Raw genomic sequence first — 27,881 nt, 5'->3', positions numbered from 1 at the left:
GTCCCTGCCCTTTACATGCTCAATTTCCAAGTTGAACTCCTTCAAAGCCAAACTCCATCTCATCAACCTCTAATTTTTATTTTTCATTTTTTGAATGAAGGTTAAGGGGTTGTGATCAGTGAAGAGTTTTAACTCGGGATTCTCTTGCACCCCGACTACAGGTACGACAGGTGAGACATGAACCATTTTCTCCACAGGTTTCCTCTCATAATATTTCTTCAGTCGGTTGACATGACACAGCTGCCGCTTTTTCCGTCGGTCGGGAGTTGTCACCACGTAATCTGTTTCATTAACCCTCCTTTCGATTGCATAGGGACCAAAATATCTAGCCTGTAGTGGCTGACCTGGAACAGGAAGCAACACTAACACTCGGTCCTGAGGACTGAAATTTCTTATCTGAGATTTCTTGTCATGTCTCACTTTCATTTTATCCTGTGTCACTTTCAAGTTTCTTCTTGCAACTTCACAAGCCTTTGCCAATCTGTGCCTAACCGTTGACACATACTCTACCACTGTTGACTGTGACTCCTCCCGCAGCCACTGTTCTTTCACCAATTTCACCAATTTGGCACTGCGTGGTCAAACACAAGTTCAAAAGGACTGAATCCCAATGACTCCTGAACAGATTCCCTCGTAGCAAACAACAATAAGGGTATTCCTTCATCCCAATCCTTGTCACATTCAAAACAATACGTTCTGATCATATTCTTCAATGTCTGGTGGAACCTTTCCAAGGCCCCTTGGCTCTCGGGATGGTAAGTACTTGATCTTACTTGCTCCACTCCCAACAGATGTACCACTTGCTGAAAAAGTGTTGACATGAAATTGGAAACCTGATCAGACTGGATGACCTTAGGTAGGCCAACCAAAGTGAAAAATTTAATCAAGGCCTTCGCAATAACTGCCGCAGTAATTTTTCTAAGAGGCACTGCCTCTGGGAACCTTGTGGAAGCGCACATGATGGTCAGCAAATACTGATGTCCAGCCTTAGTTTTAGGTAAAGGGCCTACACAGTCAATAATGACATGGCTGAATGGCTCTTCAAAAGCTGGAATTGGTTTTAAAGGTGCGGATGGGCCTTTCTGATTAGGTTTTCCCACCAGCTGGCAAGAATGGCAAGATTTACAGAACTCCGCAACATCACGTCGCAATCCTGGCCAGAAAAAATGTACCACTATTCTATCACATGTCTTGTTCACTCACTCCCAGGTGTCCGGCCAAAGGTGTCTCATGCGCCAAACTCAATATCTCCTTCCGGTACGGCGGTGGCACCACAATTTGGTAATGAACTTTCCACTCGTCGTTTGCTGGCACCTCCGGTGGTCTCCATTTTCTCATGAGTATTTCCCCTTTCATGAAGTAACCAACAGGTAACTTCATAGCCTCTTCCTCTGAAACGGCTTTATCAATCAAACTCCGGATCTCCGAATCTCTGTGTTGTTCTTCAACAAGTCTCTTTCGGACCAGCACCGTTTGTTCAACCTCGTTCCCAGATGTCTCCGACGGACACTTCGTTTCCTCTTTTGGTTCCAGATGCTACCTTTTCCTTATGTTCCTTGATGTCACTCCCTTTCCTATTACCTCTTTCAGAATTTTCCTCCAATACCTCTAAGGAACCCAAATCCACATCGCCTTCCTTCTCCTTCTCTTCAGAGCGTTTCCTACCCACAGCACGAGTCACTGCACAGGATGGAAAGATACCCGGAATCTCCTGCTCTAACTGTGCGGTGTTATTTTCCATACTGGGCTTTTCAACCAATATCGGATTACCAGAAACTCGACCACCGGCCAAATCATTCCCGATAATAAAAGAGATTCCCTCTACAGGAAGAGTGGCTTGTAAACCTACAGTGACCGGTCCTGACACCAAATCAGACTCTAAATGGATGACATGAAGAGGAGCTTTAATATAGCCACCAACCCCCTTTTAAAGAACACTAACACCAGTTGCCGTCTTTTCTGACAATGGCAAAATGCCCTCAAGCATCAAAGATTGATGTGCTCCTATGTCCCTCAATACCCTAACAAGTCTCTGGTTCGTTAAGTCTCCATCCAGTGACACAAACCCCTCTGAAATAAAAGGTTTATAACCCTCTTGAACAAGGTCATTCTGTGATGCCGTAACTTTGGCATGGGAACCTTCACAAGGCACTGTCCTCCAAGGACGATTTCTCGCATTGGCCAATGCATTCGGAGTTGTACTAGTCTGACTCCGCTCCTGATTTTTCCTTTTCAGGGCGTAACATTGGGACATCAAATGCCCAGGTTTCTTGCAAAAAGCGCAAGTAGGCCCAGAGGAAAAACTCGTGGTCTGCCTCGGGCCCCCTGGAAGATAGGTATGTCTTGGAACTGCAGTCTTCTGATCCCTAAAAGTCGCGGTATCAGATTTGTCCCCATAGTCCTCTCTAGGCCGCCTCCATGAATATTTGTTCTCTGATCCTGATTTACCATAACTCCCCTGGCTAACTCTAGGCGGGAAGTTAGGTTTGTGGAACCCCATCCTGTGTGTCAAGACATAGTCATCTGCCACGGTTGCTGCCTCATACAACTCTGGTACTTTCTTCTCATCCAGATGTACTTGAATGTCCACGTGGATACACTGTTTGAATTCCTCCACCAAGATCAATTGTCGTAACAGGTTGAAGTCTTTCCCAATCTCCTTCGAGTTACACCACCTATCAAACATGGTTTCCTTCATTCTGGCAAATTCCGCATGGGCCTCACTCTCCTTCTTCCTGGCATTCCTGAATTTTTACCAGTAAGCTTCAGGGACCAATTCATAGGCTTTGAGAATGGCTTTCTTCACTTTCTCATAATCTGCACATTGGTCAATCGGTAAAGCCGAAAGTATATCTTGAGCTTTACCCACCAGAACACTTTGCACTAACATAGTCCAGGACCCCACAGGCCATTTTAGCATTTGAGCCACCTTCTCAAAATGTAAAAAAGAAAACTTGGCTACCTCCTTTTCATTGAAGGGTGGAACCAGCCTCACATGCCCACCAACATCCCAAGAGTTTTTTTTTTTTTTGTATACTGAAACGAGGCTCGTGAAAGAGCTAACCTTTACTTCACAAACAATTCAACCAGACAAACAAAATACCCAAAAAGAGGGAGCGGAAGACAAGATGGGGAGAGAAGGGGAAGCACACAAACACAACATCCGAGAGCAGGGAGATGTGTGGAAGGGAGAGGGCCTGGGGGGAGGAGGCAAGGGAAGGGGGGTGGGGGGGAGGGAGAAGTATAAAACACAAGGACACCAAGGACTTCCTGGACAGAAGTTGGTATTTCAAAAAAGTGGAATTGGGGTGAAATTAGCAGGGGTAGAAAAGATCAAGGTTTTGGATGGGGGAAGATAAGAGATGGTGGTGAACAGCTGTTTTAAAGACTTGGAGGGTGGAGTGGGATTGAAGAGAGTGAGGGAGTTTGTTCCAGAAGCGGGAGAAAAGAGGAATGAAGGAGTGAAGGTGAGCAGAGAGTCTTGATTTTGGCAGTTTAACCATAAGAGGGTTGCAGGCAGATCTTGTGCGACCTGTAGGAATATTTGCGGGACAGAGCCCAGAGAGAGCTGGGGGGGCAAGGCCAGAGAGGAGTCGGTAGAAGACGGAAATACCACCAACCTGCCTGCGGTGAGTGAGTGAGAGGCCCTTGGAGTTAGCTTCATCGCGGGAGATTCCAATGATTCTGAATGCTTTGGTTTCAACAGCGTGAAGGCGAGCTAGGTGTGAGGCAGGAGCACCAGGCCAGAGGGGAGAGCAGTATTCCATTGAGCTGCGGATGAAAGCCTTGTATGTGGTGAGGAGCTCTGGTGTGCCAAGGAAGGACTTCGCACGACGGAGGATGCCCAGTCGGCGACTGGCTTTAGAGGCCAGATTTGAAATGTGGTTTTCCCAGGAAAGATCATGGCAGATAGTGAGACCCAAACGCTTGAGTGACAGAACTTCTTGGAGAGGATTATTCAGAAAGTGGATGGGAGGGTTGTCCAGTCGGTCTTTTCGGAGAGACATCGTAAGAGTGTGAGATTTGTCAGGATTGAAAGACATGTTCCACTTGTTTGCCCAGTCTGTGATTTTGTCAAGGTCTGCAGAGAGTGAGGAGGCTGCAGACTGCCGATCTGAGGGATGAAGAATGGAGCGACAGAGAGTAGAGTCGTCAGCAAAGAGATAGAGAGGATTTTCAAGAGAGTCAGAGAGATCATTGGTGAAGACCAGAAAAAGCACAGGGCCCAGAACACTGCCTTGGGGAACTCCAGCCTGAACAGGAAGAGGAGATGAGAGAAACCCATTCAGGGCCACACGTTGACTACGACGAGAGAGGAAGTCCGCCAGCCATGCGTGGAGATTTCCATGGATACCAAAAGAGGAGAGTTTGGTGAGCAGAGCGGGGTGCCAGACTGTATCGAAGGCACGTGATATGTCAAGGGAGACTGCTCTAATTTCCTGTTTGGCATTGAGGACCTCCATCCATTGTTGAGAAAGCAGAAGCAGCATGTCTAGAGTGGAGTGTCCAGGTCTGAAACCAAATTGATGATCAGAGATCAAGCCATTGGAGAAGAGGAAAGATTTCATATCTGAAGCAATGATGGATTCCATGACTTTGCTGATAATTGGGAGACGGCTGATTGGTCTGTAGTTGCTGGGATCTGTTTTTGCACCCTTTTTGTGCAAAGCGGTGATGTTGGCAGATTTCCAAGCAGATGGAAGATGACCTTGAGCAAAAGAGAGGGTGAAGAGAACAGAGAGCGGGAGTGAAAGAGCGGAAGAACATGATTTTAGGACCCGTGGGCTGATGCCTTCAGGTCCAGTTGGAGAATCAGAGTTGAGGGTTGACAGAAACTTTTCCACCTTGTCAGGAGGAAAGGACACAGAGTCCAGGAGTAGCTGGGTACGACTGGGTACGACTGGGTACGGTGGGTACAGAGAGGGATGGGTTTGGGACACAAGATTTAGAGGCAAACACAGAGTTGAGGCATTCAGCTTTTTCACGTGCGGTGTCAGCCGTGTGGCCATTTGAGGTGAGGGAGGGGATGGAGGGGGAACAAACACCAGAAACAGATTTGACCAGACGCCACCAGGATTTGGAAGAGGGAGACAGATCTGAGGGATGAGTTGAGGGATGAGTCTGAGGGATGAGTTCTGTCCTGAGAACGGAGAGATATTGTTTCCTGGCTCTCCTGAGGGTGGACACACACTTGTTTCGGGCTTTGTAAAAGGAAATGAGATTTCCTTCCGTTGGATTTGCTTTCCAGGAGACGAAAGCAAGTTGTTTCTGGGCAATAGCCTCACCACAAGATTCCGTGTACCATGGACGGGAGGAAGGGTATGACAACTGAAGACGAGATGGGATAAATCTGTGCATGAGAGAGAGCAATTTACTTTGGAAGATTTCCCAGGATGAGTTGATGTCAGAGGCAGTAGAGATGGGAGACCAGTCCAGATGATTGATGGCTGCTTGAAGACCGTGCCAGTTGGCCTGAGTGAAATGCCAGACTCGTCGACGCTGAGGAGGCTCTCTGAGAATGGTCAGAGAGATGTCCACTTTAACAAGCACATGATCAGAAGAGCCGATTGGAGCAGAAGAAGAGCAGCAGACATTTTCAGGGAAGTTAGTCATAACCAAGTCCAGAAGAGAAGATGCTCCGTTGACTGAGATCTGGGTTGGGAAATTGACAGATTGTGTCAGTCCCAGTGAGTCACAGAAGTCCTTTGCTGAAGAGCCATGGCTGGTGAGAGAGGTACCCACCCCCAGCCAACTGGCATGGTGACAGTTGAAATCACCACATATGAGGAAGAGAGAGTTGGGATGGGTAGATAGAAGTTGGTCCATATTATCAGACAGTGAGATGTAGATGGAGTCATCACTGTTTGGTGGACGGTACAACACACATATGAACAAAAGGTGGGAGCGAAGGGGAAGCCGTAGCCAAAGGTATTCCTGGGGGTGAGGTGGAGAGATGGCAGTGCAGGGCGAGTGAGGAGGAGAGTTTTTTATAAAGATAGCAACCCCACCTCCAGGACGAGGCTCAGGTCTATCATACCGGAGGAGCGAGTAACCTGGGAAAGATACCAAGGAATCAGAGACATCATGATGAGGAAAGTTTCTGTTAAGCAGATCACGTCTGGTTTGTCAGAAGCAACCTGTATGGAGAGATCAGTTAAGTTTGAGCGAAGGCCCCGGATGTTTGAGGTCCATACTGTTAAGGAAGAGGAAGGGGGAGCATTGGATACAGAACAGGGTGGGGGGAGCGGTAGGGTAAGATGTGGAAGAGGAGGAAGAGGTAGGGAGAGCTGTTGAAGGTGTGTCAGAGATTACAGAATAGCTTGGAGAAAGGGAAGAAGGGGGCAGACAAAAGGTTTGATGGTGATTGGGTGAGGCGCAGTGAGGTGTTATTTGAGGAGGGGGAAGAGTGAGGCAGAAGGTTGAGGGAGAAGAAGGTGAAAGTTGGAAGGGGGAAGAAGCGGGGAGGACGCTTTGAGGAGGAGGGGTGAGAGGGGAGTCTAGGAGGGGAGGAGTGAGGGAGAGTCTCGGAGGGGAGGGGTGTGGGAGGAGTTTAGGAGGGAAGGGGCAGGGGGGGAGATTTGAAAGGGATGGGTGATGGGGAAGATTTGGGGGGGAGGGGCAAGGGAGAAGATTTGAAAGAGATGGGTGATGGGGAAGATTTGGAGGGAAGGGGTGAGATTGGATTTTGAAAAGGGTACGATTCATGGGAAACGAACATTTATTGCAAAATTAGTTTCTTGAGACATTCAAGTCAAAAATACATTTGAGGACGCTGAAGGATGGGTGGAGTTCTGGAGAGTTTAGGGAATGAATGAAAGATGCACTGTAAGAGATGGAATTTTTTTTTGGAATGAATAGATTTGGTGAGCAAGTCGAAAGCATCCTTTTATAGAAGAAGAAGAAAAAGGTGTTATAGAATATGACAAAATTAAGTTCTTCAGGGGACAGATGAAACATTTTTTAACAACGTGATCACGTGATCACGAACAACGTGGTCGAAGAACGAACGAACAAATAAGAACGAACAAACGGATAAGAACAGAGAAGGAAAATATTTTTTTTGTTTTTTTTTTTGAGATTTTAAAACAAGGAAGTATGGGGTGAAAAGACCGTGAAAAACAGAGACCGAAAGTAATTTGCAGCGCGATCGAAGAACCGCTGAGACAAAAAAAAGAAGCCTCAAGCCAAGGGCTGACACGGTAGCCTACTAGTACTACACTGGGCCTCAGAATACACGATACGAAAAAAACGACGATTCTGTACACAGGTATGAAAAACCAACACCGAGAAACCTATTAAAGTCACCCCAATAGGTACTTACACCGAAAGATAGATACAGATTCGACAAAAACACAATTGTGAAAAATTACTTAACTTCGAAAGCGTGCGCGCAGGGACAGCTTTGAAGAGACGTGACGACCAATCTTGTGCATTCGCAGAAGTCCAGAAGTGAGTTCTCACTAGTTGTCGAACTAGCCGGCATGGATACTACTTCTCTCCGTTCTCCCAGTAATTCCAGCTCCTTGAGTTTAAGTTCTTTCTGATACTCCATGTCCCATTCCTTTAACTCCCTTTCGGCTCTCCTTTCCTCAGCTCTTTCCTCGGCTCTTCTCTCCTCGAGTTCCTTTTCAGCTCTCCCTTCCTCTGCTCTTTCCTCTGCTCTTCTTTCCTCGGCTTTCCATTCCAACTCTTTTAACCTTTACTGGCTCTGCAGTTGCATCTCCATTATCCGGAGCTCCACATTTCCTTTTTCCTCGGGTAACCAATCCAAGGCGACATCTTCCCATGTTCCTTGTCCCACTAGAGACTCCAGCACCAATGTCTGCATCTCTGCTTTCTTCATACTAACTCGGACCTCCAAGTTAAAATATTTGGCCAATATCATGAGTTCCGATCTTTTTAACGCCTGGAACTGTGCCTCATTAGGGGATGCCACAAACTTTTCTGCGTCAAACACCATGGTGACTATCAGTTAGCACCTGTTAACCTTCACACAAAAAAAATCCAATTTTTTGAAAAATTTGGGAATATTAGAAAATTCCAAATTTGGGAATTTTGGGAATGTAAGGGAATTCTATCCCAGACGAGGCCCCCAATTTCTGTTACGTGCTCCTCCCCAAACCCCGATCACGTTGTACCTCCGAACCCCGAGAGGAGTCATGGCAGAAAGATATGTTATTCTGTGTGTCAAAGATCAATGGTGAAACCACACCAATTGTTACCAACAAACAAGTATTGTATTAAGGTCACACAAGAATAACAGTACAATAACAATATTAATCAATTGTACAACCAATATATCATTCCTATGATGGTACCATCAGTTTTGTACAATATAACTCACTGTGCTCCAAGTGAGCGAAAATAACATTCCCAATGTCTCTGTCCCAGCTTCAAACCAAAGTCGATCCACGCTCCAGTGATCGTCAGAACGATGTTGTATCGAGACCAGAATCCCGTTCGGTTGACAGTCACACTGCCAAAGATGGGCAAAGGTGTCCTCAAGAGGCGACTGGGAAATCACACCTTCGGGTATGGATGTTCAACGGCTCCCCACACGGCAAACCGCAAATTCCCACTCGAAATCCACGTTACACATGCCAACCAAGCTAACGGCTGGATGCGTAGAAATGGTTGGAGCGAGGTGAAAAACCTGGAGCGATGCGAAATCAGGCGTGAGGCAAAATGGCCAACGGTCCGTTCTCGAGACGTAACGGCACTCCAATGATTCTCTTCAGAATCAAATGCAAAACCTGTCACGCAGGTTTATCTGTCACAGCGATAACAACTCTGTCGCAGGAATCCCTTTCTCAGGAAACCCCAAAGTTCGCTAATGACCCCCGTTCGCCAGCGTTTGCTCCAGACCTCCAAGCAGCTCGGCTCCTTCTCCGACCTCACTTGCTCTGCCTCCTTTTTCCTCTTCTTCTTCTTCTTCTTTTCTTCGTCCGGTTCCCGATCCGGTTTCCGGTTTCTTTTAAAACACTAACTTTTTTTACCTTTTGAAAACAGTAATCTCTATTTCACTTAAACGATAACAATAATAGTACATGCAACCAAAAATGTTTACAGTGGATGAGAACCACAACGGAAGTGACGAATCCATAACACATATGTGTTTGTGTTTGTGTGGTGCTAATGTGTTTGTGTGGTGCTGATGTGTTTGTGTTTGTGTGGTGATGGTGTGTTTGTGTTTGTGTGGTGATTGTGTGTTTGTGTTTGTGTGGTGCTATTGTGTTTGTGTAGTGCTAATGTGTTTGTGTGGTGCTGATGTGTTTGTGTTTGTGTGGTGCTGGTGTGTTTGTGTTGTGCTGGTGTGTTTGTGTTGTGCTGGTGTGTTTGTGTTGGTGTGGTGCTGGTGTTTTTGTGTTTGTGTGGTGTGGGTGTGGGTGTGTTTGTGTTTGTGTGGTGCTGGTGTTTTTGTGTTTGTGTGGTGCTGGTGTTTTTGTGTTTGTGTGGTGCTAGTGTGTTTGTGTTTGTGTGGTGCTTGTGTGTTTGTGTTTGTGTGGTGCTTGTTTGTTTGTGTTTTTGTGGTGCTAGTGTGTTTGTGTGGTGCTTGTGTGTTTGTGTGGTGCTTGTGTGTTTGTGTTTGTGTGGTGTTTGTGTTTGTGTGGTGCTGGTGAGTTTGTGTGGTACTAGTGTGTTTGTGTGGTGCTAGTGTGTATGCGTGCTGCTGGTGTGTTTGTGTTTGTGTTTGTGTGGTGTGGGTGTGTTTGTGTTTGTGTGGTGCTAGTGTGTTTGTGTTTGTGTGGTGTGGGTGTGTTTGTGTTTGTGTGGTGCTTGTGTGTTTGTGTTTGTGTGGTGCTGGTGTGTTTGTGTTTGTGTGGTGTGGGTGTGTTTGTGTGGTGTGGGTGTGTTTGTGTTTGTGTGGTGCTGGTGAGTTTGTGTGGTACTAGTGTGTTTGTGTGGTGCTAGTGTGTATGCGTGCTGCTGGTGTGTTTGTGTTTGTGTGGTGTGGGTGTGTTTGTGTTTGTGTGGTGCTAGTGTGTTTGTGTTTGTGTGGTGTGGGTGTGTTTGTGTGGTGTGGGTGTGTTTGTGTTTGTGTGGTGTGGGTGTGTTTGTGTTTGTGTGGTGCTAGTGTGTTTGTGTTTGTGTGGTGTGGGTGTGTTTGTGTGGTGTGGGTGTGTTTGTGTTTGTGTGGTGCTTGTGTGTTTGTGTTTGTGTGGTGCTTGTGTGTTTGTGTTTTTGTGGTGCTCGTGTGTTTGTGTTTGTGTGTTTGTGTGGTGTAGACGATGCATTGTCGGGGTAGGTTTATGCTCATACTGTGGACAAGCAAATCTTTATGGTTTTATTTGATGGATTCATGTTCCAATTGTATGTAAAGTATAGACGTACTCACATTCCAATCGTACATACTTTATAGACCTATGTACGTTTCAATCATACGTACTCTATCGATATAGAATATACTCACATTCTAATAATACTTACTGTCATGGCAGACAGTCTCTGTTAACACGGCCTGTCTGCACCAGGAAGCCTTGGTCTTGGAAACAGCCAAACGGTTTATAATTACTGCGTTCATTTTTTAATTAATCTACTCTTTCCCGCTCCCCATGCTTGGTGTTGCTTTATCGGTTAAGGTTGCTGGCCTAAGATCCTAGGATCTTGAGTTTGGGCCCTGTCGTGCCTTTGAAATAACACCAAGTAGGTTGACTCAGCCTGTCATCCTTCCGAGGTTTGCAAAATGTCTACCAGCTCACTAGGGTAATTCATTAGCCATTGAACTATCTTGCATCAGAGTGGCGACCCATACAGGATTGTACTCCTTAGCCAATGAAACTGCCTCGGCAACTCCTGTGTGTCTCACGGCGAGGAAGGAATGGTTATTATTATTACCACTCCCATAGGTCACCCCAAATTAACCAAATTTTGGGTGGCGGCATGCACAGGAAGCAGATGTATCGAACATGTTTCTTACCTTTTTGAAGGTTTATTTATAAAGAATATCGGGGGAAATGTGGACGGGACGAGCAGTGCGGAACAGTTCAAACGAGCCAAAAAGACACAAACAGGGATGAAGGAGCGCGCAAACTTATGTACAAGGAAATAAGAAATAAATAAAAGCTAATCCAAACTACAAACGATAATGGAATAATGCAGACGAGTACTTCCCTTCGGCGATGCATGGAGTACAGGGTAATGGTGTTGATTGGGAACAGCATCCATGTTTTATAGAGCTGTCCTCCCTGTGTAATGACAAATAACAGCCAAAGACAGGGCATGCCAGCCATGAGGAGCACCCAAGATAAAGTGAGCCAGCGATGAAGTGAGCCCAACGAAGAGGTAAGCCAAAGAACACAGTGATCTGTTCTAGAAAGTTTCACTCACTCTGGAGGTGCGCCCAGAAGCAGCCCTCATCTGTCTTTTCCACACTGCTTCTTCCTCACACGAGTCCTCCTGCACGCCGGGACCTCTTGTGTGTCCCCCGTATCCTCTCAAAGCACTTCTTCTTCACCCACCTTCTGCATGCCTCTTCCAGGCCCCACAGCACACTACGCCGCCATGGCCGGTGCACACCAGCCAGCCAGATCGTGATGGGCCATTTTGGAGTAGCGTGTGATACTTTTTGTGATGAGAAGTCCTCACCTGGTCCCACCCGCAAACAAGAGGTGTTTATGCATGCAATATTACCCTGACTATCCTGTCCATATATTACATGCACTGCCTCGTCATTATCAGATGTTACTAAACGACTTGCTCTACTCCCTGTTTACAAGAGTAAATCTACGCCAGGAAGCTTCAACACCAAACTAGGTAAAGTATTTAGACCCCATCTAGGGGGGCCGCTTTGGACCCTTAGTTTCTTTCCCTTTGATTGAATGTCCCAGGTGAGTTCAAAAAAACATAAAAGTGAGATGGAAAAAATCTCTAACTGTTCATTTTCATGTTTGCTCTCTTGTTCAGAAGTGTCTGTTGATTACCATGGGAATTCTATGAGATCTCATGAGGAATGTTTGGACGTTTTCTCCATAGTAACGACTAGCTCACCAGTGGCGTTAGATGGTCAATATGGCCCTGCCATTGTGCCATGGTGATGCCGAAACGTTATGTATCTTTTACACGTCCATATGGCATCTTATACGAGTAACAGGCACATCTCGTTGTTCGGATTTACTGGTTGGTAGCCTCTTCCAATGACACCATTCCGCCAGAAATAGTGGGATTCATGGTACAGTTACGTGAAAAAGTGAGAACACCCCATGTAAAGTTTTGACTTTTTGAACATATTTCAACATACAACAATTTGATCTTCATTTCAACAATATTGATAGATAAGGTTGATATAATATAACAAATATCATGAAACATTTACATTTTGTAGTCCATTGTATAATTTAAATAAACATAAATGCAAATTTCACATGTGGAAAAAGTAAGTACACCCTTGGCTCTAATAGGTGGTATTGCCCCATTTGGCATAAACAATCTCAAGTTGGCGTTTCTTATAACTGTCTACCAGTCTCTGACATCGACTGGGAGAAATTTTTGCCCACTCCTCCATGCAGAATTATTTCAGCTGTGCGATGTTTGAGGGGCTTCTTGCATGCACAGCTCGTTTCAAATCCCCCCACAACATCTCGATGGGATTTAGATCCGGGCTTTGACTTGGCCATTCCAGAACCCTCCATTTCTTTCTTTTGCAGTCATCCCTTGGTGGATTTACCGGTATGTTTTGGGTCATTGTCATGTTGCAAGGTCCACCTTCGGTTGAGCTTCAACTTTCTGACAGATGGCCTCACATTATCCTCAAGCACCCTCTGGTACAATGAAGAATTCATAGTGGATTCTATGATGATGAGCTGCCCAGGCCCTGATGCAGCAAAGCTGCCACAAACCATAATATTTCCACCACCATGCTTTACAGTTGGTATCAGGTTCTTGTGGTCAAATGCTGTCTTTGGTTTTCGCCAAACATGTCTTCTGGTACTGTGGCCGAATAGCTCTACCTTTGACTCATCTGTCCAGAGCACATTGTTCCAGAAGTGCTGGTCTTTGCCGAGGTGTTCATTGGCAAACTTTAGTCTTGCCTTGATGTTCTTTCTGGACAGCAAAGGTTTCCCCCTGGCACACCTCCCATGTAGATCAAATTTGTGCAGCCTCTTTCTAATGGTAGACTCGTGCACTTTGACATCAACAGTGGCAAGAGATACCTGTAGGTCCCGTGATGACATTCTGGGGTTCTTAGAGACTCCTTTCAGCATCTTGTGGTCTGCTCTTGGGCTGAACTTGCTGGGGTGGCCTGGCCTGAACAAGTTGGAAGTTGTTTGGAATCTTCTCCACTTGTAGATGATCTTCCGGACAGTCGAATGATTGATTTCAAATTGTTTGGAGGTCTTTTTAAATCCCTTCCCAGACTCGTAGGCATCTATAACCTATTTTCTGAAGGCCTCAGAGAGCTATTTTGATCTAGGCATGGTGACGCCGCACACTTCAACAACAAAGAGGAAACCAAACTAAATGTCTGAGGTTTAAATAAGACAGGTTCCTCCAAGATACTCTCTTGCGATGTTCTAATCATTTGCACCTGAGCTGGTGCTCCTGATTCTAATTTTAGGTATTTGAGGTAGTGATAAATGTGGGGGTGTACTTACTTTTTCCACATCCAAAATTTGCAATTATGTTTATTTAAATTATACAATGGACTACAAAATGTAAATGTTTCATGATATTTGTTATATTATATCACCTTTGTCTGTCAATATTGTTGGAATGAAGATCAAATAGCTGTATGTTGAAATATGTTGAAAAAGTCAAAACTTTACATGGGGTGTACTTACTTTTTCATGTGACTGTATGTGCCAAAGAGCCAGGGAAGTGGGACCTAAAGCGCTATCCATGCACATTACGTTAATCCAGTATGAAATCAATAACTACATGTCGGTTACTAATCCTATATAGAACAGGCCTCAGTGAAGTGCCATTCTTTTTCAATAACCATACAAACTAATCTTTACCTGTTTGTATTTTTAGTTCCATTTTCTTTATAAACCTAACTTTCCCTTGTAACGCAGATGTAAATGAGTGTTTGCTGGAATATCACGACTGCCGAATGGGCCAGCGCTGCGTGAACACAGCCGGGTCCTTCCGGTGCCAACGTGAGCTTGGCTGTGGAACCGGATATGAACTCATGGAGGACAACGTGTGCCAAGGTTTGGGGGGGCGGTGCGTAGAGGGGGCTTGCGCGGAGACGGAACATGTCTTTGAAACATGTCGGTTTCATCACAACTCCCAATCCATGTGTTCACATGTCGAGGGGCCAACCCCCAAAAGGAATGACCACCTGATGAACTCGGGCAATCACAGGAAAATTTATTAAAGATATACATGTACATGGAAGAAAAGCTGGTGCATAAGCTAGTAGCACTCAGAATATCCAACACAGCCTTTCTTAGTCTAAGCACAGCCAGCCAGGGTTTTATTTAGTAAGATCAAAACATGTGAAAGGGAAAGAGATAAGAATGGTGCCTGCTTCGTAAGGAGAAATCTATTTCCCCTCCCGCACAGTTTTGCCCAAGGATGAGAGAAAACCTCAATAACCGTATATGTTTATGAGGTCAGCTAAAGGATAAGTTACTGCTGCCCTGTTTGCCTCACTCTTCCCAGAATGCACAGTAGTTGCCGAGCAATAGACTAGTCTACCTAGGCCCAAATGTAGGCCCAGTTGCTTAGCAATAGGCCCCAACTGTATGAAATCCTTGACACACACGTGTTCGATGGCATTCGTTTGAGGTCTTGGTGGGGTCCATATATAAGAGCGAGTGTGTTTGTTCCTGATACGTTCCTCGAGGCCAATTCCCCGAAATTTGTTGTACCGCATTAAGTGTCGCATGTCGGGTGCCTCCCTTGGCCGGGAGAGGGGCGGAGCTTGAACTGCGCCTGCGCAGGAAGGTCGATGTTCTGTCGGGAATGAGGCTTAATTACATGGAAAGATTTATTTTCCAAATGCAGAATGAAAATTAATATACAAAAGGCCCTCCGTCTGTGGGACTACATGGAGTGTAACGCCGTTACACAATCCCGGATGACTTTAAACCAGGGCATTAGGGGGCCATTTGGCCCATCATTGCCGTGGTGCACTCTCGCGTTAATTCTTCTTACAACAGTAAACTTCAATCTTCTTGATGCTTTTTTTTACTAAAGTCAATAACCTGACATTTTACAAAAGTCTCAATAACCTGATCTTCATCAGCTGACCCAACTTGTATACAATACACACAGTACAGGAAACATTTGGAATGCAGATTGATCGGAATGAGATGTGATCATGGTATGGAGGATGTTGGATTTATTGTGCTCAAATCTTTAACACACAAACTGCTGATTGCATAACTGTACACCAGACATAGATGATTTTTCATCAAGATTTACACACAAACTGCGGGAAGCTAGGATGGATGATGAGTGAGTGGTAAAACATACGAGTAGATGCCGTAAGCGCCTCATTAGGTTTCACCGGAGGGGACTACAGATTTGCTCTCTCTCTGTCTGTCTGTCTGTCTGTCTCTCTGTCCATCTGTATGTCTGTCTCTCTGTCCGTCTGTATGTATGTCTGTCTGTCCGTCCATCTGTCTGTCTATCCTGTCTGTTTGTGTCTGTCTTGTATGTCTGTCTTGTCTGTCTATCCTGTCTGTCTATCCTGTTTATCTGTCCGTCTGTTTGTCCATCCATCCGTCTGTCTGTCTATCCTGTCTGTCTCTCCGTCCATTCCACCTGTGGTTTTTTTAGACTTTTTTTCCACACTGTTTAACGTGTTCAACTCAAACTTGGTACCTGGCTTGAAAATAATTTACAGAACAAGTTCGAGTTTCAGGGTGTTTCATAAATTTTTCAGTTATGTGTCTTTTGGACTTAGAAAATATGATGTTGGTAGGGGACATGTATTGCAAAGCAATTCTTATATATATATATATATATATATATATATATATATATATATATATATATATATATATATATATATATATATATATATATACAGTATATATATATATATATATATATATATATATATATATATATATATATATATGTATATATATATATATATATATATATTTATATATATGTATTTATATCGATGTATATATATTTATATATATTTATATGTATTTATTTATTTATTTATATATATTGATTTATATTTATATATATTTATATATATATTTATATATATATATTTATATATATATATTTATATATATATTTATATATATTTATATCTATGTATATATATTTATATATATTTATATTTATATATATTTATATATATTTATATCTATGTATATATATATTTATATTTATTTATATTTATTTATATTTATATATATTTATTTATATTTATATATATTTATATCTATGTATATATATATTTATATTTATATATATTTATATATTATTTATATTTATATATATTTATATCTATGGAATATATATATTAATTTTTATATATATTATATATATTTATATTTATATATATTTACATATATTTATATTTATATCTATGTATATTTATATTTATATATATTTATATTTATATATATTTATTTATATTTATATATATTTATATCTATGTATATTTATATTTATATATATTTATATCTATGTTTATTATATTTATATATATTTATATATATTTATATTTATATCTATTTATATATATTTATATTTATATATATCTATGTATATATATATTTATATTTATATATATTTATATATATTTATATATATTTCTTTATATTTATATATATTTATATCTATGTAATAATAATAATAATAATAATAATGCATTTATTTTATATAGCGCTTTTCAGGAAGCCCAAAGACGCTTTGACAGAGTGCAAAACATAATGCATAAAAAAACCAACCACCTTTAGAGGCCATTTTTCCCCGCAAGCGGGGGTTGGATATAATGGATATAATGCAAAACATAATACATAGCAAAACATAAAAACAATTGCAAAAAAAGAAGAATCAATAGGGAAATATTCAAAGCACAAAGGAGGGAGAAGGAGAGAAGATAGTCAGGGGTTAAATGCTGTGGGTTAAATGTTGAATGCAGTGTTGAACAGGTGTGTCTTGAGTGATGTTTTGAATGTGGTGAGTGAGGAGGAGTCTCTGATGGTGTGAGGTAGTGAGTTCCAGAGGGTGGGAGCAGCGATGGAGAAGGCCCTGTCCCCCCAGGATCTGAATTTGGTCCGCATGGGGGGGGGGGGGGGTCAGGAGGTTGGTACCAGCAGAGCGGAGGTTGCGGGTGGGAGTGTGTCTGGAGAGGAGGTCAGTCAGGTAGGATGGGGCCAGGTTATGGAAGGCTTTGTAGGTCAAGAGGAGGATTTTGTACTGGATTCTCTGGGAGATGGGGAGCCAGTGAAGCTTGTAAAGGACGGGGGCCGCATATTCTGAAGAGAGGACTCTGAAGAGATAATAATAATCTATCTATAATTCCAGTAATCTCTGTGTGTATGTTTGTATGTTTGTATGTTTGTATGTCTGTGACCGCTGTTTCTCGACAACCACGGGTCCGATATACTTTAAACTTGCCAGGTATATTGCTGGGGACCCGAGGATGTGCCTTTTCAAGGTTTGAAATTAATCGGACAAGTAGTTACCGAGCTATGGCGATTTAGCCGTTCGCCGTTCGCTTTGGCGTTGCGAATGGACCAAACCATTTCATGTAAATAGAGGGGGGGGGGGGGGGGTTCTGTGGTCGTTGCGAATGGACCAAACCATTTCATGTAAATAGAGGGGGGGGATTGTCACTGTACTCGCAAGCCGTTCGCCGTTCGCTTTGGCGTTGCGAATGGACCAAAACATTTCATGGACCAAACCATTTCATGTAAATAGAGGGGGGGGATTGTCACCGTACTCGCACCCACGTACCCACGTACCCACGTACGGGCATTGCACCCACGTACGGGCATGCCCTAGTAATAATAATTCATTTATTTTGTATAGCGCTTTTCATGAAGCCCAAAGGCACTATATGTATATATACACAAAGAATTAAGTTAAGCACCCCCCCCCCCCGTTTTTTTACAACCTCGCACATTACAAGTTTGTTGTCGTCAAAACAGTGTAATATACCCATGATATTGCTATATTTTCTGGAGAAGTGATATTATGGTCACATAAAAACATAACAATCATGCCGTTTTCAATATTTTATTCTGCATAATTTAAGGTGAAATTTTTTGGGAATTTTAGGCATATTTTCACCTCAATTTAAGTATGGAGCTATAGGTCCATCACGGACAGTGTGGATGACGTTTATGTTTTCTAACGTACAGTCATTGTTCTGAGAAGACCTCTAGCGATCTTTGCGTCAATAACGTCAATAACGTCAATAACGTCAATAACGTGTAATGTCAATAACGTGTAAGTGACGTCAATAACGTCAATAACGTCAATAACTAATGTCATACCAATCATTATTTGATCTCACATACCTTAGAATATATGCCAATGTATACATATACACAAAGAATATATATTAGGGGGTGCTTACCTTAATTCGTTGTGTAGGGGTGCTTAACTTAATTCTTTGTGTATATATGTATATATATATTTATATTTATATATACTAGGGCATGCCCGTACTATATATATGCCCGTACTATATATCTATCTAAAATTATATCCCCCCCCCTCTATTTACATGAAATGGTTTGGTCCATTCGCAACGCCAAAGCGAACGGCGAACGGCTTGCGAGTACAGTGACAATCCCCCCCCTCTATTTACATGAAATGGTTTCGTCCATTCGCAACGACCACAGAACCCCCCCCTCTATTTACATGGAATGGTTTGGTCCATTCGCAACGCCGGCACACGCGATCGTTCGCTGCTCTCTGATTGGTTGAATCGTTTTTTGGACATAGCTCGGTAAGTAATTGTCCGATTAATATGAAACCTTGAAAAGGCACATCCTCGGGTCCCCAGCAATATACCTGGCAAGTTAAAAGTATATCGGACCCGTGGTTGTCGAGAAACAGCGGTCACAGACAAACAAACGTACAGACAGAGATTACTGGAATTATAGATAGATTTATATATATTTATTTATATTTATATATATTTATATCTATGTATATGTATATTTATATTTATATATATTTATATATATTTATATTTTTATATATTTATATATATTTATATTTATATATATTTATTTATATTTATATTTATATATATTTATATATATTTATTTATATTTATATATATTTATATCTATGTATATATATTGTTGTGGATATGAGGATTGTGTTTTTTATTGTGTTTTTTATTGCTGTATTCTGGACCCTCCTGCCTCCAGTCTGTGTGTAAAGGTCAAAGGGCGTTCCCGTAGTTAATTCCATAAAGCATACACGAAGGACACCATATATCCCTGTTCAATAGTTATATCCTTATTATGTGTATTAGTGTAAGGCTGTGTCTCCCATTAATTTAAATACTCCATTGCACCAAGTGAAATAAGAGTAGATCCCCTTTCATTCACATTCCCCTTCCAACAATTGCCAACTGTTCCCTCCGCGACTCCATTCGCCACGAGGTCGGCTTGGAGAAGACTGGGGAGGAGCTGCCGACTCCTGGGCGTGCCCGCCCATCGTCATCAAGGGCGGAGCCAGAGGGCCGTGCCGACCAATCAGGGCCGAGGCGAGCTCACCGATGGGCGTGTCCTGGACACCAGCGGCTTGATCGCCTGAGGCGCTATATAGAGCGCGCGCGAAAGCCTGGAAGTTGTTGTTGGACTAAGAGATGGACTGAGTGGGACTAAGAGTTGGACCAAGCCAGAGAGGAAGTTGTTGGACTGGGTTGGACTAAGAAAGAGAGAGGAGAGAAGGGGCGAAGCGAAGCAAAGAGAGAAAGAGTCCTGGAGTTTGTGAGAGAGGGAGAGAGAACCCGTCACGCCAGACCCCCCACCAGCGGCGTTGGCTCCACCAAGCAGCTCCGACCCGTTACCCCGTGCACACGACAGGATCGGTGGCATCGGCGGCCGTCGAGGTCCAGCCCGACGTCCCATGCGGGATCAAGCTCCAGCCAGCTCCGTGCCTTCCTCCCCCTCCAGCCACCGACCTCCTGTCATTCCTGCCTGCAATTTCCCCATTCGTGTACGTGAGTTTGTTCTGTGTGTCATGTCCCTGGGTATTAATTAAGCCTGTTTAGATAAGCTAGCGATTTTCACTGTGTCTCTTTGATTCTTCTGTAAATTATTTTATTATCCTTCCTTCTCCTTGGTTACTTTTGGGTGTAAATAGAAATAAATTATATTGGTATTTCTTACCCTTTGTCTTTCTTTCTTCTTTACATCCTTCGTTTTAGTCTTTTCCCCATTGAATATCTGTGGCGCGATTTTGGCCAACATTCAGGAATCGGGTTAGTCGGGGTAACTGTTCGGGCGTGGCGGCCATCCGCTCGGCAAACAACATCCTAGCCGTGTCCGTAACAATTGGTGTCTGGAGCGGGATTGGACCTGAAGCGCGCTTAACGCGCTCAAAATTACGAGCTGCCGAAATTTGTTTTGTTTTAAAAAAACCCGAAATTTGAAATCGCGCCATGGCTAGTCAAGGTGATCGGATGCAGGTGGGTGAGCTAGAAGAGGGGTTAGGGGTAACCCAGGACCACAGGGAAGAAGTGGAGGAGAGCAATGAGGAGGTGGTTGAGGAGGTGTCAGGTACACAAAATGGCGGCTCACACGTGGTTGAGGGGGCCACGGCCATGGAACCAATGGGCGTGGTTCAAATGCAAGCCTTCATGGCCCAATTCATGGTGGAAATGCAGAAAAAAACGACAGTATGGAACGAATGGAAAACAGAATGAGGGCTGATAGTGAGCAATTGGGGGCAATGAGGGATGAAGCGAGGGGAACCAGTGCCCAAATTGGGAAGATAGACAGCAAATTTAAGGGGTTGGACAATAAATTTGAAGGGTTAGACAACGGGATAAAAGAGGTAAAGAATGGGTTAACGGGGCTAGAAGATAGGATGGAAGGCAAATTGCGGGAGATAGGGGGGCAATCCACCCGGGAAATCAAACGGATGGGGAACCAGATAGAGGAGGTGAAAATCGGGTTGGAAGGTAAATTGGATGCTCAGAGGGATGAATTGGGACAGATGAGGGCGGCATCCACAAAAGAGATGGAGGAGATGAAAGAGGAAATACGACGAGGTGTAAGCGAGGAGGTCTCGGGGGTACGCGAGGAGGTAAAGCGAGGTGAGAAGTGTATGGAGAAAGAGGTGAGGAATAATACAGCTAGGTTACAGGGGGGGCATAGAGGACCTGACGCAGGAGGTGGAACAGCTGACGGTGGGACAGACGGAGTTAGTGGAGCAGGTACAAAGGAACACTGCGGTACTAGGAGGGTTAAAAGCGACACAAAAATAACTCAAAAATGACTTGATAGTGACGAAGAGGGAATGTCAGATGGTACGTGAGGGACTGACAACGAGGTTGGACGAGGTGACAGAAGCAATGGAGACAAAGGACCGGGAGGTGAGGACGCACATAGAAACTGTCAAGGTGGCCTTAGAGGACGAAATTGAAGAGACGCACCGGGAAATAAAAGAGGTGGAGCAAAAGTTAGAGGAAGTGGCAGAGGGGGTGAGTGAAATTAAGAAGAGACGGAGGGAAATTAAGAGGGAGATAAAGGAGGAGGTGATGGAATATGTACAAGGTCGGTGCTCAAATCGTGATGGTGTGCTCGCTAACCAAATAAAGAGTTTGCAGGTGGCGAAGGAGGTGCGGAGACGAGGTGCCAAGGTGAGTGGCGATATATTCGGAAATGTATATGATGTGAGGGGAGCTTCAGTCGGCTTGGGGGTTGATGTGGACCCGGGTGTTCGTGAGAGGCCGTTGGTGAAGTGTGCGACAGGTATGGTGTGCGAGAGAGGAGGTGTGCGAGAATGTCCGACTCTGGGGTGTGTGAGGAAAAAGCGCGTCCCGAGGAGTGAGTGTGCTGTCGAGAGTGAGTGTGAGTTCTTCTTCTTTAAAAGGCTGCTTTCGACTTGCTCACCAAATCAATTCATCCCAAAAAAAATATCCATCTCCTATAGTGCCTTTTTTCTACATTCCCTAAACTCTCCTGCACTCCATCCTCCATCCAGCGTCCTTAAACGTATTTTTAACTCGAAGGTCACAAGCAACTCATTTTGCAATAAATGTTCGTTTCCCATAAATCGTACACTTTCAAAAATCCAATCTCACCCCTCCCCTCCAAATCTTCCCCATAACCCCTCCCCTCCAAATCTTCCCCATCACCCCTCCCCTCCAAATCTTCCCCATCACCCATCCCTTTCAAATCTCCCCCCTTGCCCCCTCCCTCCTAAACGACCCCCTCACTCCTCCCCGCCAAGACGCCCCCTCGCCCCTCCCCTCCTAGACTCCTGCCTCACCCCTCCCCTCCAAATCTCCCCCATATCCCATCCCTTTCAAATCCCTCCCCTTGCCCCTTCCCTCCCAAACTTCCCCCTCACCCCTCCCCTTCAAATCTCCCCACCCTCATTGCTTCTCAATTTCCCCCCTCTCACTCCCCCTCCTCAAAGCGTCCTCCCCGCTTCTTCCCCCTTCAAACTCTCACCTCCATCTCCCCCAACCTTCTGCCTCGCTCTTCCCCCTCCTCAAATAACACCTCATTGTGGCTCACCCAATCACCATCAAACCTTTTGTCCGCCCCATCCTTCCCTTTCTCCGAGCTATTCTGAAATCTCTGACACACCTTCAACAGCTCTCCCTACCTCTTCCACCTCTTCCACATCTTACCCTACCCCTCCTCCCCCCTGTTCTGTATCTGATGCTCCCCCTTCCTCTTCATTAACGGTATGGACCTCAAACATCCGGGGCCTTCGTTCAAACTTAACTGATCTCTCCATACAGGTTGCTTCTGTCAAACCAGACGTGATCTGCTTAACAGAAACTTTCCTCCTTTATGATGTCTCTGATTCCATAGTATCTCTCCCGGGCTACTCCCTCCTCCGGTATGATAGACCTGAGCCTCGTCCTGGAGGCGGGGTTGCTATCTTTATCAAAAACTCTCTTCCTCACTCGCCCTGCACTGCACTCTCTCCACCTCACCCCCAGGAATACCTCTGGCTACGGCTTCCCCTTCGCTCCCACCTCTTGTTCATATGTGTGTTGTACCGTCCACCAAACAGTGATGACTCCATCTACATCTCGCTGTCTGATGATATGGACCAACTTCTATCTACTCATCCCAACTCTCTCTTCCTCATATGTGGTGATTTCAACTGTCATCATGCCAGTTGGCTGGGTGTGGGTACCTCTCTCACCAGCCATGGCTCCTCAGCAAAGGACTTCTGCGACTCACTGGGACTGACACAATCTGTCAATTTCCCGACCCGGATCTCAGTCAACGGAACATCTTCTCTTCTGGACTTGGTTATGACTAACTTCCCTGAAAATGTCTGCTGCTCTTCTTCTGCTCCGATCGGATCATCTGATCATGTCCTTGTTAAAGTGGACATCTCTCTGACCATCCTCAGGGAGCCTGCTCAGCGTCGACGAGTCTGGCATTTCACTCAGGCCAACTGGCACGGTCTTCAAGCAGCCATCAATCATCTGGACTGGTCTCCCATCTCTACCACCTCTGACATCAACTCATCCTGGGAATTCTTCCAAAGTAAATTGCTCTCTCTCATGCACAGATTTATCCCATCTCGTCTTCAGTTGTCATACCCTTCCTCCCGTCCATGGTACACGGAATCTTGTGGTGAGGCTGTTGCCCAGAAACAACTTGCCTTCGTCTCCTGGAAAGCAAATCCAACGGAAGGAAATCTCATTTCCTTTCACAAAGCCCGAAACAAGTGTGTGTCCACCCTCAGGAGAGCCAGGAAACAATATCTCTCCGTTCTCAAGACCGAACTCTCTTATCTGTCTCCCTCTTCCAAATCCTGGTGGCGTCTGGTCAAATCCGTTTCTGGTGTTTGTTCCCCCTCCATCCCCTCCCTTACCTCAAACGGCTACACAGCTGACTCCGCACGTGAAAAAGCTGAATGCCTCAACTCTGTGTTTGCCTCTAAATCTTGTGTCCCAAACCCATCCCTCTCTGTACCCACCATACCCAGTCGTACCCTGCTGCTCCTGGACTCCGTGTCCTTTCCTCCTGACAAGGTGGAAAAGTTTCTGTCAACCCTCGACTCTGATTCTGCAACTGGACCCGACGGCATCAGCCCACGGGTCCTAAAATCCTGCTCTGCTGCTCTATCTCACCCTCTCTCTGTTCTCTTCACCCTCTCTTTTGCTCAAGGTCAACTGCCATCTGCTTGGAAATCAGCCAACATCACCGCTTTGCACAAAAAAGGTGCAAAAACAGATCCTAGCAACTACAGACCAATCAGCCTTCTCCCAATTATCAGCAAAGTCATGGAATCCATCATTGCTTCGGATATGAAATCTTTCCTCTTCTCCAATGGCTTGATCTCTGATCATCAATTTGGTTTCAGACCAGGTCACTCTACTCTGGACATGCTGCTTCTGCTGTCTCAACAATGGATGGAGGTCCTCAATGCCAAACAGGAAATTAGAGCTGTCTCCCTCGACATATCACGTGCCTTCGACACGGTCTGGCACCCCGCTCTGCTCACCAAACTCTCCTCCTTTGGTATCCATGGAAATCTCCACGCATGGCTGGCGGACTTCCTCTCTAGTCGTCGTCAACGTGTGGCCCTGAATGGGTTTCTCTCATCTCCTCTTCCTGTTCAGGCTGGAGTTCCCCAAGGCAGTGTTCTGGGCCCCGTGCTTTTTCTGGTCTTCATCAATGATCTCTCTGACTCTCTCGAAAATCCTCTCTATCTCTTTGCTGATGACTCCACTCTCTGCCGCTCCATTCCTCTTCCCTCAGATCGGCAGTCTGCTGCCTCCTCACTCTCTGAAGACCTGGACAAAATCACAGACTGGTCAAACAAGTGGAACATGTCTTTCAATCCTGACAAATCTCACACTCTTACTATGTCTCTCCGAAAAGATCGACTGGACAACCCTCCCATCTACTTTCTCAACAATCCTCTCCAAGAAGTTCTGTCGCTCAAGATTTTGGGTCTCACTATCTGCCATGATCTTTCTTGGGAAAACCACATTTCCAAGCTGGCCTCCAAAGCCAGTCGCCGACTGGGCATCCTCCGTCGTGCAAAGTCCTTCCTCGGCACACCTGAGCTCCTCACCACATACAAGGCTTTCATCCGCAGCTCAATGGAATACTGTTCTCCCTATGGGCCGGTGCTCCTGCCTCACACCTAGCTCGGCTTCACGCTGTTGAAACCAAAGCTTTCAGAATTATTGGAATCTCCCGCGATGAAGCTATCTCTGAGGGCCTTTCACTCACTCACCGCAGGCAGGTAGGTGGTCTTTCTGTCTTCTACCGACTCCTCTCCGGCCTTGCACCCCCAGCTCTCTCTGTGCTCTGTCCCCCAAATATTCCTACAGGTCGCACAAGATCTGCCAGCAACCCTCTGATGGTTAAACTGCCGAAATCTCGGCTCTCTGCTCACCTTCACTCTTTCATTCCTCTTTTCTCCCGCCTCTGGAACAAACTCCCTCACTCCCTTCAATCCCACTCCTCCCTCCAGGTCTTTAAAACAGCTGTTCACCACCATCTCTTATCTTCCCCCATCCAAAACCTTGAGCTTTTCTACCCCCGCTAATTCACCCCAGATCCACCTTGTTTGAAATTCCAACTTCTTTCCTGGAAGTCCTGGCAGTGTCCATATGTTTTATACCTCTCCCACCGCCCCCTTCCCACGCCCCCCCCCCCCAAAGCCCTCGCCCTCTCTCAGATCTCTCGATGTCTCCATGTCTCTCGGTCCCTGCTCTCAAATGTTGTGTTTGTGTCCTTCCCCCTCTCTCCCCATCTTGTCTACCGCTCCCTATGTTATATGTTTTATGTGTCGGTTTGTCTTTCTGTGTGATTAATGTTCGCTCTTTCACGAGCCTCGACCTTGTATACAAAAAAAAAAAAAAAAAAAAAAAAAAAAGAGTGAGTTGGTCATAGCGCGGATGCGAGGGGGCACATGGAAGCGCGGGATGGGGAGTGTTACAGAGGGTGTAACGGGAGAGTGTGCGCAAGAAGATGCGCGAGAAAGGTGTGTAATGGACGGGTGCATGAGGAAAGAGTGCGCTGTCAAGAGTAAGGGAGAATGCACACCTGTGGTGAGTGTTACGGAGGGTGTAACGGGAGAGTGTGCGCAAGAGGATGCGTGAGAAAGGTGTGTAACAGAGGAGTGCATGAGGAAAGAGTGCGCTGTCAAGAGTGGTGGTGAAAGTGGTAAGAGTGACACGGAGCGTGAGTTGGTTGTGGCAGGTGAGAGAGGATGTACACCTGGAATGGAGGGATGCACACCTGGAATGGTAGAGCGTGTGTGGGAATGCACACTGGAATTGGTAGTGAGGCACGTGGTTGGGTGTGCAAGTGAGAGCACACCTGTGGTTGTCACAGAGGAAGTGACCGAGGAGGGGGCGCGAAGAGGTGTGTTGGTGAGGTGTGCGAACGACGAGTGTGTGCAAAGGTGTGCGGTGGTCAGGTGTGTGACAAAGTCTGTAAGCGGAATGAGTGTACCTGGGTGTGCCAGGGAAGGTGCAATGACAAAGAGCATGGAGACGCCTGGATATATGAGCAAGGAACGGGCTGCGGGGTGTAAGCATGCGAATGGAGCATCGACGGTAACCGGGTTAGCAGTTAGTGCGACGTATAGCCGAATCGGGCCTTCGATGCGAACCGGGCAGCTTTGTGTGCTGCGGGGATCCGCGGCGGTTTCGGAAGAACCACCGTGCGAGATCCACGCCGGGCCGCGCTTTGAACGGCCGCGTCCGTGCTCCACTAAGCGGAGCGGGCGGCCCTGTAGGAAGGGTCGTCACGACAACCCTTTGTGGTTGAGGCGTTCCGGCAGGTCGAAATCGTGCCATTGGACGGCTCCGTGCCGAGATGGCGCGTGGGATCTCGGCCCGGGTAAGCCCCCGTCCCTGCACCGAATGCCGGACGCATCCAGCCGCCGGCACCAAGCAACCCGCATTCATTGCTCGGCTTTGCGAAGCCGAGCTTTGGAGATGAATTGGCGCACCGAGAGGCACTAGTCAGTAGACGTGTGACGAGGATAGTGTTTTGGACCCGAAATTAGAAAAACAAAATTTGATGATTGGCAAAGGATTGGCAGAGTGATGATTGGCAGATGATTATTAGTGATTGGCAAATTTTTAATTGGCTGAAATTAGGTGAGCAAAATTTATAGTGAGAGATACCCGATGTGATGGGATGGCAACTCTGCCATCTCACACCGGGGGCAAAGGCGCACTAGGTTATGGGGTTGGCAGTGAAAACTAGCCCGGGAGGGTTAGGATATAGTGTGTAGGGATCTAGAAAAGATTGACCTTAGGTAACGTTAAGGTTAGGTAGTGACAATGATACCTGTAGTGGGGACGCAGGTAGATTAGTTTGGATGATAATGACGAGGGAGCGCAATAGTTTAAAGGGACGACTGGGAAGTGCAAGTTCCAGAGGGGAGTAGTTAGATGAGATGATGCCGAGTGTTTGAGGATCGAAAGTGTATTGAGCGTGGAAGTGTATGGAGCAGTGAGTAAGGAACGATTGAGATTGCACAGGTGTGCAACTGAACAGGTGTATGGAGCAGTGTTTGAGTGATAGTGATGTGAGTGTGTTGACCCAAATGGTCCAGGAAGGAAGGAGGGTGCAGGTGGCACCAGGTGTGATTGCACAGGTGTGCAACGACAGGTGTATGGAGAATGGTTGTGTGGAAGACATGGAGTGTGGAATATATGGAGTATGGAATGGATGGTCGTGGAGTGAGTATGGTGGAAACTGTGGAGTGGAGTGGATGGTGCGAAGGTGTGGATGGGGGAAAGGAGGATGGACCCCATCACGAAT

At 45.4% G+C, this 27,881-nt stretch overlaps 1 protein-coding gene across 1 annotated transcript in view; it reads left to right on the top strand.

Moving 5' to 3' along the window:
* Nucleotides 1-27,881, top strand: part of LOC137417537 (fibulin-1) — a 185,830-nt gene that overhangs the window by 82,841 nt on the left and 75,108 nt on the right. Inside the window, exon 9 of the mRNA XM_068103466.2 lies at nt 14,013-14,150. Within this exon, the coding sequence (XP_067959567.2) occupies nt 14,013-14,150 (138 nt within the window). The remainder of the gene's footprint in view (nt 1-14,012; nt 14,151-27,881) is intronic.

The sequence above is a fragment of the Myxine glutinosa genome, chromosome 1 (assembly GCF_964187855.1).
Source record: "Myxine glutinosa chromosome 1, kmMyxGlut1.1, whole genome shotgun sequence".
Taxonomy (NCBI): domain Eukaryota; kingdom Metazoa; phylum Chordata; class Myxini; order Myxiniformes; family Myxinidae; genus Myxine; species Myxine glutinosa.
The sequence above is the reverse complement of the archived record's forward strand: the minus strand, read 5'-3'. Positions and strand labels throughout refer to the sequence as shown.